Source organism: Polyodon spathula, chromosome 7, assembly GCF_017654505.1.
Source record: "Polyodon spathula isolate WHYD16114869_AA chromosome 7, ASM1765450v1, whole genome shotgun sequence".
Classification (NCBI taxonomy): Eukaryota; Metazoa; Chordata; class Actinopteri; order Acipenseriformes; family Polyodontidae; genus Polyodon; species Polyodon spathula.
In genome coordinates this window covers 12,269,955-12,290,910 of record NC_054540.1, presented here as the reverse complement: position 1 = coordinate 12,290,910, position 20,956 = coordinate 12,269,955, and the positions used below count along the sequence as shown (strand labels likewise).

Sequence of the window (20,956 nt, the reverse complement as noted above, 5' to 3'; positions counted from 1 at the left end):
GCAGACTCCAACAAGGGGCAGAATGGATTAGATGATATTTGTGTAGAAGGTTGAGGTAATGAGAATAACCTTTGATAGATGCAATGGTAACATCAATCTCTCTTTTCTACTTTCACCTGAAGAAAAGACCTTTGAGGTCCTGAAGGCTTGTAATTATTGTGCTGTTAGTCCAATAAAAGGTCACATATTTGTCTAGATACAGCCTTTACATTTCTGGTTTCAGGGCCACATGGTATCTTTTTACTTTTGCATTTTTCACTAACTCAATAATATGGCAGAACAAACAATATCCAAATGCAATTGCTTCTGCCCTTGTTACAGTATGTTGAGATTGTAGCCTGTGTCAAAGTGTTTGATTGTGTACAGGTGCAGGAGTGATCCAGTGCAGGAGTGATCCAGTGCAGGAGTGATGCAGTGCAGGAGTGATGCATTGCAGGAGTGATGCAGTACAGTGATTAATCAGACAGAGCCTTGTAATACAGTTTGGAAAGAGCACTTTATTTCCAGGTCTGGTGATGAATAAATAATAATCCCCCGGCAATACACAGCACTGTGTACTGCATGGGGTAGACAATAATGGGCTTTTAGACCCTAAACAATAAACAATACATATCTGTCCCACAATTAGCAACAGCTCCGGAATTTTGTTAGCTGTTTAGTTTAGTACAAACAAGATGAAATACACAAAGACAAACAAACAAAACACTCACGATACTGAAACAGGGGTTATGGGGTCTCTCACAGTCCTTCTCAGTTCAATAACACCAACCAAAGCGAAGGAACAGATTACGGTTCTCCAGCCCCTTTTTTGCTGTCACACATGACCCCTTGGTAAATGAGTACAACCACCTCTCCAATCTGCGGCTGCCACGTCGTTTCCCTTCCGGGTCAATGTGTTCTTGCAACTGAGTCTCGACTTCTTCCAGACTGGCTGACTTCCTGACCCTGGGAAAGAACTGTCAGACCAGCCTTTCCAAAGAACTTTCCAAAGAATTCTCGCTGCTTAGCGCCCTCACAGGGAGATTTACAACCAAGATTCATTGGTTGTATACAGTTAAAAAAAATCTGGAAAAACAACTAGTTCTGCTTTGTAAAGATGGTGTTTTTTGTTTTCATAAAATGGCTAGGTGGCTAACCTCTGTGGCTAGTTATACCAACATTGATAATGTGAATCAAAAATACATTACAATAAAACTCCATATGGGTAATTACTATAGACCAATTAGCCATACCCTTACCCAATCTATCCTTATTCTGGTAGTGTTTGTTCCTTATGTTCTGGACTACATTTTTTAAATGTCATGCAATTATTTTAATTTTATTTTTTTAGATGGACAAAAACTGTCAGAAAACTTTAGTAAGACAGAAGCTGGAGCAAGTACGATGCGAGAGGACACATATCAAGAAGTCAAAGAGAGACAGGTAAAATAACCTCCTGTGTCCACTGGGCTGTAAGAATAGAGCAGAGGAAGCAAAGACGAGCTGTTAATAAGACAGTATCCCAGTTCCCTGACTGGCCTGGTGCTGCCCTCGCGAGATGTGAGGCACAGGCCTCCGAAGCCGGGAGCGGGAAGGCATCCCGCAGGGAACCTGCAACAGAGAGAGATGGGTTATTCTGGGACTTGGGCACAGAGATCGTAAAGCGGGCCATGTCCCGAGCGAAGGAAGGACAGCGCCTCACGTGGTGAGGTAGAATAGGCACATGAGCTGCGAAAGGATAGTGTGGCCGGAGGTCCCCTAATGCCCCCCTAGTGCAAGCACGAGGGAGTGTGGCTGACCTGAGATCGGGGGAGTTGATCCGCACTTACCCCCCCAAAGGATGGACCCTCACTGTGAGACAAACAATTGAGTCTCGCCAGTGCATAACATAAAAGAAACAGCTGTAAAAGATGAGAAAGGAAGGGACATGAGACAAACTGGAGAGGTTAAAATAGTGTTAGTGTGGTATGGTTATGTGATTACCTGCCGCTCAGTGGAGAGGAAAAAAAAAACCTTCCTAGAAGGGGAAAAGCTCTGGTGGCCCCAGCAGTCAGGTAGCCCCACTCCGGGCATGCTAGCTAGTCTTTGATGGCTATTGTTATGTCGGTAAGGGATGAACGGATGTATGAATCAACTGCTGCAGAGAACCAGCACCCCATGCTCCTCAACCGGATGGAGATCGATGTTGGCTCTGGCTGTGGAAGTAGCTGCTCGATCTGAAATGACTGGGGAGAAAGCCGGTTCTGCAGATGAGAGTGGTGAGACCATCCTATGTGTTAGTTAATAAGGGATCTTTCAGCGGTTTGCTACTATCATCTCTGCTTGGAATGGAAAAGATGAACTCATATTCAGAGATTTGGGTTTCATAACTCCAGTCGTTCTCCTAATAGTGGAACTCCTTAACTCATAATCAAGACAGATGTTCAGTCTAGTACTACGTCTCTCACCATGTATTAATGTTTGTAGCATTTGAAAGGATGAGCAGACATATGACTAGATTGCTGAGGTAATCAAGCAATCTATTGTGAAGCCTATTGATTTGATCAGGATCAGTCTATGAGTGTAAGGTCCATTGCAGGGTAGGAGCGCAATCATATTGAATGAAATATTAACTTCTGAAGTAAAATTGATCCTGATTTGAAAATACACGACTTTCACAGTGAAAGAGGACCCGCTAAAATGTACAGAACTTGTGGTGTTATACTGCCATCTAGAGGTTATGATTAGAATAAAATCCTTGACTTCAGAAAGTGATACAGGGTAGAATATTTGATTATTGTGATTAATAGCCCTCACGATTAGAATGTTTATCCTAAATGCTCTGATGCTGTATCGTGATTGTATTTTGACAGAGGGAGGTAGAGTGGGCTGTGAATGCGCAGACCCCGCAGACATCGGCTTATGAACCACTGAAAATGTGGTTCACAAGCAACAAAATGACTTTAGCAGAGAATGTTTTACAGTACTCATAGAACATAGTAACCCACTTATCTAACAGAGCTCGATAACGTAGAATAAATATTGATATTGAATAAGTATAGAAAATGGCTATTATTCCCCACAAACTTTGCTTTTGTGACCAGGACAGTGATATTTCAAAATATCACTATTTCCAATGGGAAAACAAGCAAATGTGTGTCTTTTCGTTCACTTAAAGTCAGAAAAAAACAACATATGAATCCAAATTAACATGTATTTATACTAAAGCAATACAAAAATGACTACAAAAAATTTAGAAGCGAGTAGTTTTTCAAGATTTACGATTATACTGTATTTACTGTATGTATACTGTATGTAAGTTATTGTGAACGTGTGATGATACATTATGAAAATATCTTTAGTTCAGTAGCAGTGAAACTGGAAGTGTACAGGATGGGAAAATCCACTATGAGTAGCAGTGTGAAGCCTGTTTCCAAAAATAAACTTGACAATTACAACAACTACTCAGTCATTTCTTTTAGCTGTTGCAAGCAGTCTTAAATTAGAACTGTAATTTAAAATGTTCTCTTTCAGAAAAATAAATTAAAATAAGCTGGAAAATAGCTTTAAGAATCTAGCCTTTAATGTGCCATATGTGGTGACTTGATGGACCACTGAGGGAGGCTGTTGCCAGGTTGTAAGTGGGAACATCAGCTGTGGGGACCGGAAGTGCTGAACCGAGACGGAAGCCATGACTGGAGTGGTGAATACTAGGCTTGATAGAGATTGCTGCAGCGTTGGAAGCAACCTGTTTGTCCATATCGTTGAGCTGTGTATTAATTTAAGCAATTGAGATGGTGAAGGGGTGAATGAGGGACTTCATGTCCTCAAAAATGGTGTTTATGAAGTGGAATGGTGGGGTTTGTTTCGGCTGTGCTCCTGGTTACTGTGCTGGGAGATGAGTGACCATGACTGGAGAGGAGGGCAGTGCTGCCGCCTGTCCCGAAGCTCTGGGCGAGAGAGTTTGTGGAAGCGTGCTTCAGAAGCAGGCAGCATGGTGTAGCAGATATAAAAGATACAATAAATATTTTTATCTCCATAATGCCTGGGAGAAGTCTGCATTAGAAGTAGACGGTACTGAGTTTCCCTTGGAGAAATGAATGAGATATTGTTGAGGAGAATCTGGCAGGAAGGTTTCCTGATCTGAATTGGAGTTGGTTCCTGCCAAAATTTAAGAGTTTTAAATTTTGCGCAGAGAGCAGGTCGCAGTGTATGCAAGAAAGCAAAACACTAGACAAAGAAGGAGTGTGAGATTGGGGTTTAAATAGAAGATTGATGATGATGGACATTAAGTAATTAAGCTGCCCAGCTACCAACCCCCTGAATTTCACAATAAGGCTAATATTAGCTGAAGCAATAATGGGAGAGTTTATATAACACCTGACTTGTATTTGGCTTCATTCTTCCAATAAAGAATAGAGATACTAAGGTCCCCCTGAATCATTTTTCTGCAAAACAAAGACCAAAGGCAATCATTTCTTCTTGTATTCTGTTCAAAACTATTAACAGCCTTCAATCAGCTACTTGACCTTTTAATCAAAGAGTAATATTTTACAGCTCAATAAGTCATGTTCCAAGAGCCTTCAGTTTGACTAGAATACATTATTGTTGCGTGTACCATTAGGCACAGCTATTAGATTTTGTATGTATATGTATAGAATGTATATGTAACTCTGACCACACTGCTATGCATAGCGTAGGCCTGCACAAAGGTTTGTACACAGCAACATCTCTTGTTTGGTTACATGTCGACATTACATGTATGTTATTCAAGGATAAACACAGGAGTAATGAAACAGCCTCCACCTGTCTATTCCAGTGAACAAATGTGATCAGATGTTAACAGACTCTCAGTGTTTATACAACACAGATCTTGTTTTGTTTTTGTTTGTTAACATAAAGGAACAGATTTTTCAATACGCACCATTTTTGTGACAGTAAAATAAAAATTGTAATGCTACAAACTTAGGCGAAACTAACAGTTGTGTGGCTTATTCAATAAAGTATTTTCTTCTTACTTTGCTTCTGTTGTAAATGTTTATTTTCTGATTTTACAGTTTAGTAAGGCACATTAAGTATGACAACATGATTCCAGCACTAGAAGCTGGCTTTAATTTTTAGCTAGTAACCATGAATGATTTATGAAAAATCTGTTCATCTAAAAAGATCCTGAGAAGACCCCACTTTTTCTTAAAAAGGTATCTTGAACAATGCGTGACTTTCCATGGGGTGGAACATATGTTTTGTCCATATGTCCTAAACAGAAATATAGAAAAAAAGCATTAGGATAACTTCAAATGTACAAATACTATTTTATACCATGTAATCATTAGTCATATACACTGTACTGATGTGAAGAAAACATCTTAAATTGGGACATTGATGCCTTAATGTTCTCAGTAACAAGGTCAATGTATTCATAGCCCTCACATTAATGAAATCCTCAGTGAGGGTGGCAGCTTTTCAACCCAGGTTATTCACCTCTGAATGTTTATAGCCCAAATACTGTGTAATTTAAACGGCAGTCCACAGAGAATGTATATTGAGGATTGATGATATAGTGTCTCTGGGTTTCAATTGGCATCATTCCATCTTTAATGCAGGATGTCATGTCGGTTATAAATAAACTTTACAAATCTTACCTTGGTTCCAGCCATACCCCCAGTTAGAGGTGAGTGGGTAGGTGTACTTCTCTTCCGGTTTCTTCACGTTTCTTTTTTGGAGGTATTTGTGCCTGCCCGTCTCATCTTTGGAGAACCCGTGATAAAGCACAGCCCTCGTTTCCGCAGAAACTGGTCTCATTTCTACAAGCTTGTCAACGGATTTGATTTTTTCCTCCACTAAACGAAGTTTCTCAGCCACATCATTTTCTTTTCTTTTATTAATAACAGGAATCGTAGGCAGTGTGGTTTTAATGTCGTGGATTCTTCTTTTTGCAGTTTTCGCGTACTTTTTCCCAATGTCTCTATGCCATGCAAGTCTGATCGATGTTTCCTTTAATAGTGCCTCTTTCCAAAATTCCTGCCTTTGGTTGGTCATGCTCAGTTCTCGCGCCATATTCTCCGTGTTTTATTTTGCTTCACGAAATACACGGCAGGTGAAACGTAAACGTTTGATTGAGGCTGCTGGTCTTCGTGAAAAGTTTTCTTTTCACGTTTTCCCCGGGGGAAAAAATCAGTTCCTCAATGTATTACAATTTCTGCTCCACCCCACAATTTTGTCTGATGCTACATGCTTTTGTCTGCATGTAGGTTTTAACTTTTCTTTATAAGTACCTGTTTTAGGTTTAAATAAAGTTGCTTATCAGTAAGGAACTTCACATTGTCACGTACAAATTTGCTTTGGTGACGCTAAGGATGCATGTTGCTATGGCAACAGTATCAGCGCACAAGACAAGGGATATTGCCCTCAAAACTCCACGAAATATCACACACGGATTTAGACAAGACCTTACAGGCGATTTGCGCTGTGATATTGTTTTTTTATTATTATTATTATTTCCTCCCTCTTTGATACACCACAATGAATCCGAGCTCCGTTAATCTATAATACTGTATACTAGCTTATAACTTTGTACAGGTATCAAATATAGTACACCCCCTCTGATCCACGGTCTTTAACCATATATATAGGAAAAAATCAAAGAGGAAAAGGTAAAAACTGGTATGTGTGATGTGCGATTAAAAAACAAGTGTGTGATGTGCACACATCATAATCTCCCATAGAAAGCTCTCAAGTGTTCTGACCATGAGTGCCCTGACGATGCACATTACAAGTCAGCTAAATCACAGTGCAGAGTACTGACGAGTTTAAGGTGTTCAAATGTATCATAGCGTGACAGACATACAGACAGTCATGTGGACAGACAGGATCGGTGCATAAGGGTCCCTATTTAGTTTGAGAACACTAAACAGCCTGTATATGTATTGAATAATAAATGGCTGGAGTTAACCGTTAAAAGCAAAGATCACTTACAAGAATGACAAACAACCTTTTGTCTTTTTGATTGGTTTTAAAATCCACTGAGGGATATAAAAAACAGAATACTTACATTGTGTCATTTGTGTGGCTTGTGGCATTTACAATTCCATTTACAGTTCCATTCCCTCTATATACATGTAACAAAAAAAAAAAAAAAAAAAAAAAAATCCAAATGAAACCTTAATTATTTCTAGGTAAACTTCACTGTCTCTGAAATATAAAATAAACAAACAGAAAATTAGCTGTACTTAGTGCCAGAAATATTTGTTATAAATAATATATAAATGTATTTAAAAGCTAACTTAATTGGGCTACTCTGAAAGGGATTAACTTTGGGTTTATAGTGGAGAAGCTACCCTGTCTGGTAAAAACATGATATATCTAGGAATGTAAAGAAATCGGTTGTGTTAAAAAGCAGTAATTTTGTTTTGAAGAATTTGAAATATCTCATGCTTCTTACAGATAATTGTGTATCAGCAGTACCGTTTTTCAGTAATGGTCAAATGCGTTACATTTTCATAGAGATACATATTCCAATGATAGTTACACAGTAATTTCAGTGACTACTTACCCTCTGGTAGGAACGTTCTCCTGTGTTGTATTAAAAGGCCTAGGGAAAACCAAAGCACAGCTGAATAAAAACAAACTGAAAGAAAGTACAGCATTCATACTGTAAGAAGCTGGCAAGGAAAAAAATAATGCTCTTAGTTATAAATCCAGTTTAAACCTGCAAATCCTCAGCTGTTCTTCCTATATAGTCCCTCAAAGCGTGCACTGTTTCCAGAATAGGTTATCAGTGTTTCCTGTTGACTGAACATGTGCCAGGAATATGATACTAAACGTCTTTTCCTGGCAAAACAGCTTTAAAATAAATCCTGCATCCAATTATTTGCACAATATGTGTGCAGTTTTACCATGCTTATCCCATGGCTATACTGTGGGTAACCTATATGACATTTAAATAGTTTATCAGGATAAACTATATATATATAATAATATATATATATATATATAATATATATATATATATATATAGATATATATAGATATATATAATATATATATCTCACGTTCTTAAAATAAGCATTAAAAACAATTCTGTCTTATATTGTTAATATATTCAGTACTGTGCAAAAGTTTCAGTCAAGTGAGTGTACAGAAGAAAAATCTAAATCAAATCCATATTTGGTGTGACCACCCTTTGCCTTCAAAACAGCATCAATTCTTCTAGGTACACTTGCACAAAGTCAGGGATTTTGTAGGCATATAGTCAGGTGTATGATTAAACAATTATACCAAACAGGTGCTAATGATCATCAATTCAATATGTAGGTTGAAACACAATCATTAACTGAAACAGAAACAGCTGTATAGGAGGAATAAAATGGTAAGGAACAGCCAAACTCAGCTAACAAGGTGAGGTTGCTGAAGACAGTTTATTGTCAAGTCATACACCATGGCAAGACTGAGCACAGCAACAAGCCACAAGGTAGTTATACTGCATGAGCAAGGTCTCTCCCAGGCAGAAATTTCAAGGCAGACAGGGGTTTCCAGATGTGCCGTCCAAGCTCTTTTGAAGAAGCACAAAGAAACGGGCAACGTTGAGGACCGTAGACGCAGTGGTCGGCCAAGAAAACTTACTGCAGTAGATGAAAGACTCATCATGCTTATTGCCCTTCGCAATCGGAAGATGTCCAGCAATGCCATAAGTCTGGTCAGAAGTGGCCTTCATAGAAGACTTGTGGCCAAAAAGCCATACCTCCAACGTGGAAACAAGGCCAAGCAACTCAACTATGCATGAAAACACAGGAACTGGGGTGCAGAAAAATGGCAGCAGGTGCTTTGGACCGATGAGTCAAAATTTGAAATATTTGGCTGTAGCAGAAGGCAGTTTGTTCGCCAAAGGGCTGGAGAGAGGTACACGAATGAGTGTCTGCAGGCAACAGTGAAGCATGGTGGAGGTTCCTTGCAAGTTTGGGGCTGCATTTCTGCAAATTGAGTTGGGAATTTGGTCAGAATTAATGGTCTCCTCAATGCTGAGAAGTACAGGCAGATACTTATCCATCATGCAATACCATCAGGGAGGCATCTGATTGGTCCCAAATGTATTCTGCAGCATAACAACGACCCCAAACATACAGCGAAAGTCATTAAGAACTATCTTCAGCGTAAAGAACAAGGAGTCCTGGAAGTGATGGTATGGCCCCCACAGAGCCCTGATCTCAACATCATTGAGTCTGTCTGGGATTACATGAAGAGAGAGAAGAAACTGAGGCTGCCTAAATCCACAGAAGAACTGTGGTTAGTTCTCCAAGATGTTTGGGCCAACCTACCTGCCTAGTTCCTTCAAAAACTGTGTGCAAGTGTACCTAGAAGAACTGATGCTGTTTTGAAGGCAAAGGGTGGTCACACCAAATATTGATTTGATTTAGATTTTTCTTCTGTTCACTCACTTTGCATTTTGTTAATTGATAAATATAAACTATTAACATGTCTATTTTTGAAAGCATTCTTACTTTACAGCATTTTTTCACACCTGCCTAAAACTTTTGCACAGTACTATATATATATATATACACAAATAAATTTAGGCTACTACCTGTACTAGAATAGGAATGTATGTTTTTTTTTTTGTTTATTTTTTTAAGTCTTCAATATTTTCAATATAAAGCCAGACATCTGCTTCACACCTAAGAGATATACATTGAAACGTAGCAGTTATCCTTGAAATGTGTACTGGGGTGCAAAACAAATTACAACCATACAAAATAAACCATATAACACTTTTCTATATATCCCTCATAAACATAATTATATGTGTGTGTGTGTGTGTGTGTGTGTTTGTGTGTGTGTGTGTGTGTGTGTAAGTCGTGTCAGCCTTCCTGATTCATTTCGATTAGGTTTTCACATATCTTTAGTAATTTTCATACCCTAGTCATACATTCCTGGGGACCTGGGAGAATGTGACCATTAGGACTACATAAAAAAAACACATTTTAATATAATGTTATAATACAGATGTGGTAGAAAATCAGACAATTATTAATAGGAGTTTTTTTTTTTTTTAATCAAAAAGGTTTTTTGTTTTTTTGTTTTTTTAAATCTTTCGATGGAGAACTAGACGATCATTCCCAAAGGTTCTTTGTATTATTTTCTTTGTTTATTGTTTTTTAATTGACAATTTTCAGATACTTTTGTTTGCTCTAATGTAGACATATATAAAGCTAAAAAGTACCCCTTTATCATGTGTGCACATCTAAAAATGGCAAATTACTAAATATATATATATCACCACTTAGATTTTAACACCAGCCATGAACAAGCACCGGCATGAGGCATTAACACACAACATTGTGCTGTAAAAAAGACACTTAAAAGATTTTGTTTCTAGTCATTTATCAACAGACAAAATAACATTTTGTAGAATGGTAACAAGCACACAAACTCAGTTGCAACACAACATACTCAATATGGTTCATTTTTTAACATCAATTGTTTTGTTTTTAAAGGAATAAATAATTTGTACTGGGCTCTTCATAGACAGGCAGCCATTCAGTGAAGTCTGAAAACACAAACAACCTCAGCCATGTAACTGCAAACCCAAAATGTAGACAAATACAGTGAATGCACTGTAAGACGGTATATCACTTTGTACAATTTCTTGTTCTGAAGTTTAAAAAAAAAAAAAAAAAAAAAAACAGTTGATAAGGTTTTACAAATCATTGGGATTTCTACAAAATCTTATATTAGCAAGAACAAAAATGCTGGCTGGACATGCCAGTTTATTTTACAAACAATAATGTTCTAATCATTTCAATTATCCAGAATAAATCTGGTAAATTTTTTTATTGTTCATTTATTGGTCATTTATCAAATTTTCTGTGAAAATAAAGTCAGACAAATGTTGGAACAATGATGAAAAGGATAGTGGCAGATTAAATGATGGCAATTCATGAGTTCCTTCATCAGCCCATTTGCCCATGATAGAACAGGAACTCTTACAGAAATACAATCATTTTCCACCTCATGACTAGACTTCCTCTTATCACTGATGTTGCTAGCAATTTCATTTTGGGAGCAGTAAACCACTTCAGTGTGTGCTTGTAGCCTTGTCTGCCTGCATGTTCTGGCCTGAGGGGTATCTGTGTTCAGGCATTCTCTGTGGGCTGCCTGTGCTGGGAGAAGGACAGTCAAGGGATGCAGGGGCTACATCGGCTTAAGACACACGGCAGAGGACTTGATGTGGATGAAGCAGAACCTCTTTAAGCTAAAGAACCTCAATTTTTGTGATTAAGGATCACCCGTCTGTAGCATGCATTAAGATCTAGACTTTGAAAAAGAAAATTACAACATGGGTCTTTGATATAAATTATGCTGAAATGTCAACCTCCACCCCATACCAAATTCCTAGTTACCCTTGTATGGAATGACACCTGGAAGAGATAAATAGGCAAATGGCTAACATAGCTACTGTTTCTCCTCCTCAATCCTGCTTTACTTAAACTAGTCCTGCCCAGCCTGCTGTAGTGCTTCTTGTGGGTTTATCGGAAGTCCTCAGCAGAGAACATGCCCTTAGCCCTGCGTAGGATGGAGTCTTTGGAGGCATCATAGGGATGCTCCTTGGACGGGATCTCTAGTACAGCTGGGATTGATTGTACGTGGGCATCAATGGCATGCCGGATCATCTCTGCAATGAACTGGTTTATCAGAATGATTCCAATATCATCACGGGCCAGGAAACCCCTAAAAAAAAAAAAAAAAAAAAAAAAAAAGTCTCACAAAAAAATTACATGAAAATACAGTATTTCTAAAGCATGTATCTAAATACCACTGAGAACATTTAGACTTGGATGGCCAATTGTATGCTTCCATTTGCTAACTTACTCTGCTTTCCATTAATTCAACAAAACAATATAATACTTTTTAAAGAAAGTAGAGAATCTCGCATAAAGTCAGTGGTTGCAGTCATAAATTTTAGTCAGTGGTTGCAAAGAGCCTTACTACCTTTCTTATTGGGAGCTAGCTGAAAATGCAAGAAAGGACAACCACAAACTCATTTGGATTTGGTCATCTTGGGTAAATCCAGTCTGAACAAGCAGTGGATCACTGAACACCCAGTACAGTTTGTTTACCAAACGTTCCATGATGCACAATTGGTTTTTAGTAAAAATACTGGGGTCTTATTCAGTCGATCTAAACAAAAATAGACGAAAGGCGACAGCATAATACAAATCATCGGTCAAAAGGTGCAATTTTTAACATGTTCATTATCCATGGAATAATGTATTTCAGTAGATGTAATACCCCAGCGATATCGCTCTAATTCGTTTCATTACCTCAATCCAAATGTTTGTTACAAATTTTTGTATTTTTTTTTTTTAAGATTCTGTTAAAAACTAAAATATAAAAAAATATAATAATGTATACTTTCGGGAAACTATATACATATGTGTGTGTGTGTGTGTGTGTGGTGTGTGTGTGCATAGTACTTACTTGAAGGTTTCTTCTATCTCCGTAACGCTGGTATCTTTCTCAATCACCAGAAAATTGGACTTGCGATTCTTATTCAGCTCCCCGATTCCTCCAAGCAAAAACCCAGTGCAGGTGTCCTCATCCCCAATCACAGAGATCAGCTTACCTCGTCCAGCCATATCAGACAAATATAACAATAACACGTTGCGAGTCTTCAGGAGGCAATCTGGAGTCTTAGTGGTATTTTTTGCTAAGGTAAATAACTATACTGTAGCAGATGAATGACCCCGAAGCTTCCTCTTTGACAGTCACGGGACAAGTAAGCATGCGCCGTAGCGAGCTAAACAGATCCGCCCCGCAGAGCCGTCATGCGCGCACGGAAGCTACCACTGAGCCTGCTTGTAGTAGACATGTTATGCCAGTCACTGACGCTAATGACGAGTTAAAGGGTTATATTATTATTATTATTATTATTATTATTATTATTATTATTATTATTATTATTATTATTATTTATTATTATTTTGTTTGTTTGTTGTAACTAGGAAGCAATAGTTATACTTCATCAGAAATCCCTGCGTTAAGACATCTAAAATAGTGGAGCTGCTCTAGCTGACATTTCGACTACAGATTACCATAATGGAGTTGCCTGTCAACATGATACCATGTCTGTTAAATGTTTTATAGTCACAACAGAGACCAGACCAGTTTGTGTAGATGGCTAACTTGACAATCACCTACTGTGATACACAGCGTCACCCTAACAGATCTACATGTTCAAATAATTATATTTGGAAGAATGTATTAATTAGGCTTTAATCTTATGCAGTATGAATATCACATCATTACATATACGTTTGTGTTTTTAATGAAATCAGAACATAGTTTACAGTAAATACTGCAAATAAGCAGTTATGAAGCAAAAAAGAATGTCTCTTATTTCAATTGTGTCACTGCTTACAGGAATTCACATTAGAAAAAAAAAATAGTTGCTTTTACCCCCAACTGATGGCTGATTCTGTTTTTTTTTTTTTTTTTTTTTTGCTGGCCACATTTCAGGATAATTACACAATTACACATCGATGCAACAAGTGCTATACGTCTTGCTATCAGTTCACGAAGCATGCCTGTAAACATCCTTTTATTTATTTTTTTCAAGACATGACAGAAAATACGACAACATGAAAAAAGTTAAATGTTTAATAACTACAATAATACCGTCTTATAAATTTGACATACAAACAGCAAAGTATTAAACACTTGCTAAAAGACATGTTTTCAAGACTGAACTGCAGGCATCCTTAAAAAAAGGGGGGGTGGGGGTGGTATTACTATCAAGTTTCCACCTTAGTTTCAGCACTAAATGTTTAAACAATAGAGTCAGTTACCTGAAACAGACATTTCAAACCTAGTCCAGTATAATCTGACATATGTGACTAGCAATACTTATTCATTTTATGTACAGTAGTTGTGTGGGCGTCTACTATTCTGTTGTCAAAGTATTATCACGCCAGGATCTTTTTACAACTCTGACACGCACTTCCAAGCCAATATTAAATTGCCTAAGCGGTTTAGTGCAGCTTTATATGTGTGTTTAGCCAAGTTTTGTGTGTGAGTGTGTGTTGCTTGCATCACTATTATACCTAACACATAAAACAATTCAAAATGTTGGTTTAGCACTTATTTAGAGCAAAGACATACAAAATGTAGCAATTGTATAATAAATGCATGCCAGGATAAATAATTACACTCTGCAGTGTTTTTTTTTTTTTTTTCTTTCTAACCACTGGAATGTAGAGACTGTCTTTTGTATAATCCTGGCACGCCAATGCGGGTGTCACTTCAGACTTCACAGGCAGGCCTCTCTGGTAAGGTGTAAAGAAGTTAATCTGCTAAATGCCTATTAATACTTGTAATGTTCAACACACTTACATTCATATGTTTTTTTTTTTTTTTTTTTTTTTTTCTGTTTTCTCCTCAATTCTTCCCTATTGCTTAACATCTAGTCCTGTCCCGCAAATGGTTGAGGTTTTGCTACGCCAACCACACTAGAATATAAAAATGCTTTGCCCCTCCCTTTTTGCTAGATTTTTATTTGCTTGTACGCGAACATATCTCCAGTATTGCAACTGGTTTGGTCAGTGAGAACGTCAATCACTGTAACGAAACATTGGATTTCTGCCTCACGCCAACAGGTCACTAAGAAGATCCACAATGGGCTGAAAACGACAGTTGCTATGTATTGTATACGTGTTTTGTTTTGCAATTGTAGCTTGTTCGTTTTTTAATCAGTTTTAGTGTGTTGTTGCATTTGTTTTTAAACTATTTTGTTTCGTACCGCTGCTTGAACGACTGCGACTGCGCACGGTAAGGGAGCTGGCTATGAATTCATATATACCAAAAAAGGACGTGAATACAGCACTAGAATGGTTATATTAGTTTAATTCTTACACCCTGTGTTTAGTCAAAAAGAATATACCGTGGTCATACACACATTTAAATCAATGACAAAAATATATACAAAAAATAGTAATACAATACCGTATGAGATTACTATTCACGCATATTTATTATTGCATTCAATGAAGTCATTCAGTCATAAATTACCATGTCATAGTTTTTTTTTATTTATAATTAGTTTAGAATTATGTGTTTTTGCCAAAATCTTAAAGTAAATTTAAATGTGGCGGGCAGAGCTGACGCATAACATTCTGCACTACGAAAAGAGAATGTAATGAGATCAGCCAGGTTGCATGGTAATTCATTATGAATCTGATCAATATTCTTGGAATTGGTGGCAAAGGGAGTCAAGGGATAGAGATACAAATAGACATTATGTTGACTGACTGACATAATTTCCTGCTCTGTCTACAGCAGTGTTGGTTGCCTAGGTAACAGACTCTGTAAATTGAGCTGCTGCTGTGTTGCTGAGAGAATTCCTCCCTCTGCTGCTGCTACAAGGTAAACTTAATAACGTACAAAGATGAGAGGGAACGACCGGGGTCATGACAACAAACGAACGTCGAAATAAGTAAGGTAAGGAAAATTTAAAAAGTTGTGTAAGCAAATATTAATTATTAATATAACTGCTCCATTTTAGCTATGTTTGTGTGCAGCTAATGCAGAATACAAATAATGTCAATGACGACCTGAAAAGCATAAGATTATGGTCCGTGCCTAAGTACTTTCATTTTAAAATTGTACCGTGTATTTTACGGGAAGTTACCAGCATATTAAAACTGCTTTTCCTGTGTCTCCCAGCCACTAGGATCACGCCTTTGATATCATTAGCCTTATCCGATTTGCGTGTTTATTTTTGGAGTGGAAAAGACAACACAGCTGATGCACAGTTAACTCCGTTAAACTGACATCTGGGCAGTTCTGGACAATGATGCTTGACGTTTACAACAGCTTAAACGGCAATAATTAACAATGAAAAAGCTATTCAGCTTTGGGAAGAAAAAGAAAGGATTTTCTCCCAATACTTCTGATACTGGGAGTGTAGTATCAGCTGGATATGAGCTTAAGGAAAAGGATCTAGGAAAGCTACACAAAGCTGCTTCTACAGGGGATCTGTCCAAGCTCAAACAGCTTGGAAAGAAGCATGACCTTAGCCAGCTGGACAAAGAAAACAGGTAAGAATTGTATATGATTTTGTTGAAAGCCATTAGTAAACCCTTATTGGATGTTATAGTGTGGTGGTTTAGCTTATTTAAAAAATAAGTGGTCACTCATGCCATAACAGGAAAATATTATATGCCAGTACTTTTGTAAAAATAATAATAAACTAGATTTTCATTTGAGTGGAAAATGTGGCATAGGTAGGAAGTAGAAACAAGCACAAACCAAAAGGTAAATCGAGGTATTTTGTCAGCAGTTTACCAAATGTACCTGACAATAATCCGGGTAAATAGGAAGTATACTATACACACGTGACAGAATCTAAATACATTATTACCTTGCACGGTTGCAGGACACATGACAGCAACATACATCAAAGCATCTTTGAAGTGCTATGCAGTATGTGGGTGTATGTCAGGTGGTCATGCTTTTTGTAATTTGTTTATTTTGTACAGTTTGATTTTTTTATTGTATTAATCTACATTAATACAGTTGTCAACGGTGGGCATAATCACTTAACCCATTTATGTAGATTGATTTTTACTTTGAAGCTGCATCCACACTGGCACGCGAGCTACGTCGCTTTGAGAACATTTCGCGTCGCTGAAATAGAACCTACTGTAATTCTATTTTATTTTTTTTCCGTCGGGCGACTGGAATTAAACTGATCAATCAGAAGCAAGATTAATACCCTTGAAACACGTCAGACTGAAAAACGTGGTTTATAGGTGGTGCATTGAGTAGCACCGATACATTTCCTTTCCGATTATGCAAGTTGCATAAAAATAGGTCTGTTAATAAGCAAAAAATAAACGGGACCATACACACAGTCAGTGTATCCAGTATTTAAATTAAAACTGCACTTTTGATGGCTTTCAAAAAATGACACACAAAGTTCCCGCATTCACACAACCTGAATATGTGACCTAATTAAGCTATGTTTTTGTTTGTTTGTTTGTTTGTTTTTTTGATAAACAATGTTTTGTTCACTAAATTGTTGTGGCACAAATCTCTGACAAGAATAAAGTCTTTACATACGCTTAAAGTGAACATATGCATAAAGAGATTGACCAGTCAAACAATCGAGGTCCTACTATTCTCTACGTTGTAAAACAAAGCCAGCAACATGTGACACATCCCACAATTCCCAAGCTCATAGTTTCATTATGAGCCATATCTGCTCACCGTACTGTTTTGGAAGGAAAAACTTTTGCATCTTGCCATGACACACGACCTTGTTCTGTATATAATTATTCATTAGTAAATTTAAGTCAAAGACGGCTCAAACACTCACCCATCATGTGATGCGTCAGAGTCTTCAGTAGCGTTTGCGATAAAGTAAAAAAATAGATTTGCATAACGGCATCGGTAGTAATAAAAGGTAAGTGGTGACTTGCGCATATTAACACAAATAATAATGTTGCACTTTAAAATAGGTCAATGAAGGAGTTTGTAAAGAAACACAACTGAGACTGCAGTAAGTTGTAAATATAAATGTACAACAATAAAATAATTTTGTTGAAAATATCAGTTCAACTATACTACTATTGTCCAGCCGACTTCTGACGGCTGCAGATGTATCGGGCTTAAAATCAGACTACTACGACTACTGATACCACGAAGAAAATAATAATGCAACGAGTACAGCTGTACAATTACAACTATTATAAGATAACAATAACACTGTTGGCTATATAGGGATTTTCAGTAACTAAGATCTGTAGATTTTAGAAGTCCAATCTTTATTTTACAACGGAGTTGCTGGATGTCAGGGTGACCTTTTATCAAAACAAGACCTGTTTTGTAATGGGACAGCCCATCTCTAGTATATTCAATAGGAATGCATGGGCAGGGTCATGTATTTATTTCTAGTCTTTTGGATCGTTTCCAAGTCTTCTGGTGTGGATTGACATTGGGCAACTTCGCTAGCTCCAGTGTGGATGGAGCTTGACTTTAATTGTTTTAAAAGCTCCGACTTAAGAGCATAATATAGTAACCATAGGATATGTTCTTCATTCAGGTACATGAATACGGTATTCATGGTATTTTATGCACCTTGGTTTTATTAATGTTTATGCTGATTTGTTTCTATATCAATTTACCGCAGTCCTTGGTAAATGCAATATGAAGACTGGTTGATAAGACATTTAGAGGGATAGTAAAGATAGTATTTATCACGTGCTATGAACACATTTTGTTTGTAACCAAAATAATTTTTAGAAACTGGAAACACAATGTGAAAAAAATTAACTATTGAAGTTGAAAAACTGGCAGAGTGCTTGGGACATACTATTGGTGTGGCAGGGGTAGGCTATATACAGTAGTGGAGGTGTATCTGTCACATTATTCAGTTTTAGGGTACATATAGTTGGCAACTGTTTTTTGTTTTTTTTTGTGATATTGATGCTCCTTTTTTTTGCAGCCTTCTTGGGGGATGCAGTTACTAACAGTACTTGTTTTCAAATAGAAATGGCCCCTAATTGTTATAGACATTATAATGAAAGTATCTAAAGAAACTAATGTTTGGCTTTTGACTGTTCTTTTCGATAAAGCCAAAGATATGCGTCTGCGCAATGCCAATGCCTTTTTTTATGAAATTATTTTTCATATATATATATATATATATATATATATATATATATATATATATTTTTTTTTTTTTTTTTTTTTCACTTGGAGACTAACTAAAGTGTTGCACAGTACCAGTGGCAGTGCAGTGTGGATGAATCAGATATTAAACTGCCCTTGTGTGTTCCTCTGTTTCAGAACGCCTTTACATCTTGCCTGTGCTAATGGGCATGTTGAAGTTGTACATTTTCTGACAGAAAGCAAGGCCAAACTAAACCTCTGTGATAATGACAACCGTTCCCCGTTAATGAAGGTAATAATGTTCAACATGCCTAGATAGGCTTTGAACTGGAACACTGTGATGCATTACACATGCAGACTGCACTGCAACATGAAATGTCTATAAACAGAGGGTTCATTTTTCATCAGTTTAAATTGTACGGATAATGGAGCACTTATGAAAATAAGTTGACTTCTGTATATTACAACAGTGAAACTGAATCACCTATCTGCATTATCAGGTAAAAAAAAAAAAAAGACATACGATAATGTGTGCTGATAACTTTTCTTCATGCTGTCATTTTCAGGCAGTACAGTGCCAACAGGAACGCTGTGCTATTACTCTTCTGGAACATGATGCTGATCCAAATCTTGTGGACATCAATGGAAATACTGCCCTACATCACGCAGCCCTCATCCCTGCCATCTCTATAGCTGTTCAGTTGCTGGAGCATGATGCACGTGTAAATGCTACAAACAAGGTAAGGCATATCCATGGCAAGATTTACATGTATCTACAATAGTAAACTACCCAATTGTAATAAAACTTGCTAAAGTCATTCATTATCACATGTTATTCATATTATTTTAATGTTTATATATATGTTTATATTATTTAATGTGTGTGTGCATATATATATATATATATATATGTTTTTTTTTTTTTATATATAGATATATTTTCATGTTTTTTTATGTATTTCTTTTTTTTTTTCTTTAGGAAGGCTGTACCCCCCTGATTTTGGCTGCTACAGAAAATCATCAGGAGATGGTTGAGTTTTTATTGAAAGAAGGAGCTGATGTAGATGCAAAAGACAAATCAAAACGGTAAATATATTAACCTTAAATCCTTTATTGCATCCAATAACTTAGAAATGGCTACCTGCTGAAACACAAATTGGTCCTGCAAGAATAATAATAATAAAAAAAATGTTTTTCAAAGGTGCAGCAATATTTGATCCTGGGTGACAATGAATATGCCCCCTGCAAGAATATTTTTTTTCCAGTTGTTCAGAATTGTTACCAAAGAGATTGTGATGAACTATGCCTTGTACGGCAACAGACTGAGATGAGTAGACTATTATGCAGGGTAGACAGACAGCAGTTGTAAGTACCCAGTCATAGAAGATGGTTCATTGGTCTCTGTATCTGGAAACCAAGGTTCAAATCAAAGTCACTACTTACTTACCTATGTTTTGTAACATTTTATTAAGTATCCATGTAAGGGGTGCTTGTAAGACTTTGCAAACCCTCTGGCTCTGCCACTGCCATGACACCTGATACTGCAAATGTTGTTGAGATTTCTCTTGCAAAATTTACGGCACCGTTATTGACCTGTGGCCTAAGATGATTGCCATCTGTTTTCCGCATGGCAAAAAGCTAATGCTTGGAGATATTAGCTTCATACTTGGTATACATATGATTCCTTAGGTCAAGTTTAATTGTGGGTGGGTGATATTGATGAGACCATAACCATTTTGTGACAGTTTTTTTGCTGCCACCATGTCAAAGCCTTGTTACTCATAAACCATTTGAGGTAGTGACCTCACATCTGCAGGGTTGTATAAACATTCCATGCTAAATGTGCTGCTGACCATGACGTGACTTATGATGTGCTAAGGCTGCCATATTGAGCTGCTTAGATACAGTCCACTTATTGTTATTGTCTTAATGTTTGGTACTCGGTTGTGATTTTAGATTTTCTTACTTAGTTCTGTTATCTGTGTTATCCAGTAAAATTGAACCCTCTTACAGCTGCATTGCTTTAACCTCTGGCCAAACCAGTGATGTAGACTGGATGCTTTTGAAACAGGGACCTATGTGTTCCACTTGGGATATTCACAGGAAAATTGTCCCCTCAATAGTTGTTTGCCCACAGTGAAAAATCAGTACATTCATTACTTGTTGTATCCAGTGAACATCAGCCCTTTCAATGCCAAATTCTTTTAACCTCTGACTATATTAATGATACAGATCACTTGATTTCAGACTGTCTTTACAAGCTGTATGATACACTGCATAAAGTACAGCTTGTGTCCAGTAGAAATGAAACTTTTCACTGCCAAATAGTTTCTAG

General features: G+C 37.2%; 2 protein-coding genes across 7 annotated transcripts in view; one reads left to right on the top strand and one right to left on the bottom strand.

The window, feature by feature from the left end:
* Positions 1–10,318: 10,318 nt before the first annotated feature.
* Positions 10,319–12,740, bottom strand: LOC121318176 (V-type proton ATPase subunit F-like). Its single transcript, XM_041254581.1, has 2 exons — positions 12,433–12,740; positions 10,319–11,682 (listed from the first exon to the last, which is right to left on the bottom strand). The coding sequence occupies exons 1-2, from the start codon at positions 12,588–12,590 to the stop codon at positions 11,481–11,483; spliced, it is 360 nt and encodes a 119-aa protein (XP_041110515.1). The 5' UTR covers positions 12,591–12,740; the 3' UTR covers positions 10,319–11,480.
* Positions 12,741–14,565: 1,825 nt separating this feature from the next.
* The window catches only part of LOC121318173 (ankyrin repeat domain-containing protein 26-like), a 38,381-nt gene continuing 31,990 nt past the window's right edge, over positions 14,566–20,956 (top strand). For all 6 annotated transcript variants that reach the window (XR_005950582.1, XM_041254576.1, XM_041254577.1 and 3 more), the window contains exons 1-6: positions 14,566–14,778; positions 15,286–15,447; positions 15,673–16,046; positions 18,799–18,913; positions 19,188–19,361; positions 19,601–19,707. Coding sequence is in view for 5 of the 6 variants with exons in the window: in XM_041254576.1 (XP_041110510.1) it covers positions 15,844–16,046; positions 18,799–18,913; positions 19,188–19,361; positions 19,601–19,707 (599 nt within the window). In the remaining variant the exon portion in view is untranslated. The remainder of the gene's footprint in view (positions 14,779–15,285; positions 15,448–15,672; positions 16,047–18,798; positions 18,914–19,187; positions 19,362–19,600; positions 19,708–20,956) is intronic.

What these genes read in the sequence shown, in the direction of transcription:
- LOC121318176 (XM_041254581.1), bottom strand. Translation starts at nt 12,590, where the DNA reads ATGGCTGGACGAGGTAAGCTGATCTCTGTGATTGGGGATGAGGACACC. An exon ending in GAGATAGAAGAAACCTTCAA is followed by an intron (nt 11,683 to 12,432) that starts GTAAGTACTATG and finishes TTTTTTTTTTAG; the next exon opens with GGGTTTCCTGGCCCGTGATG.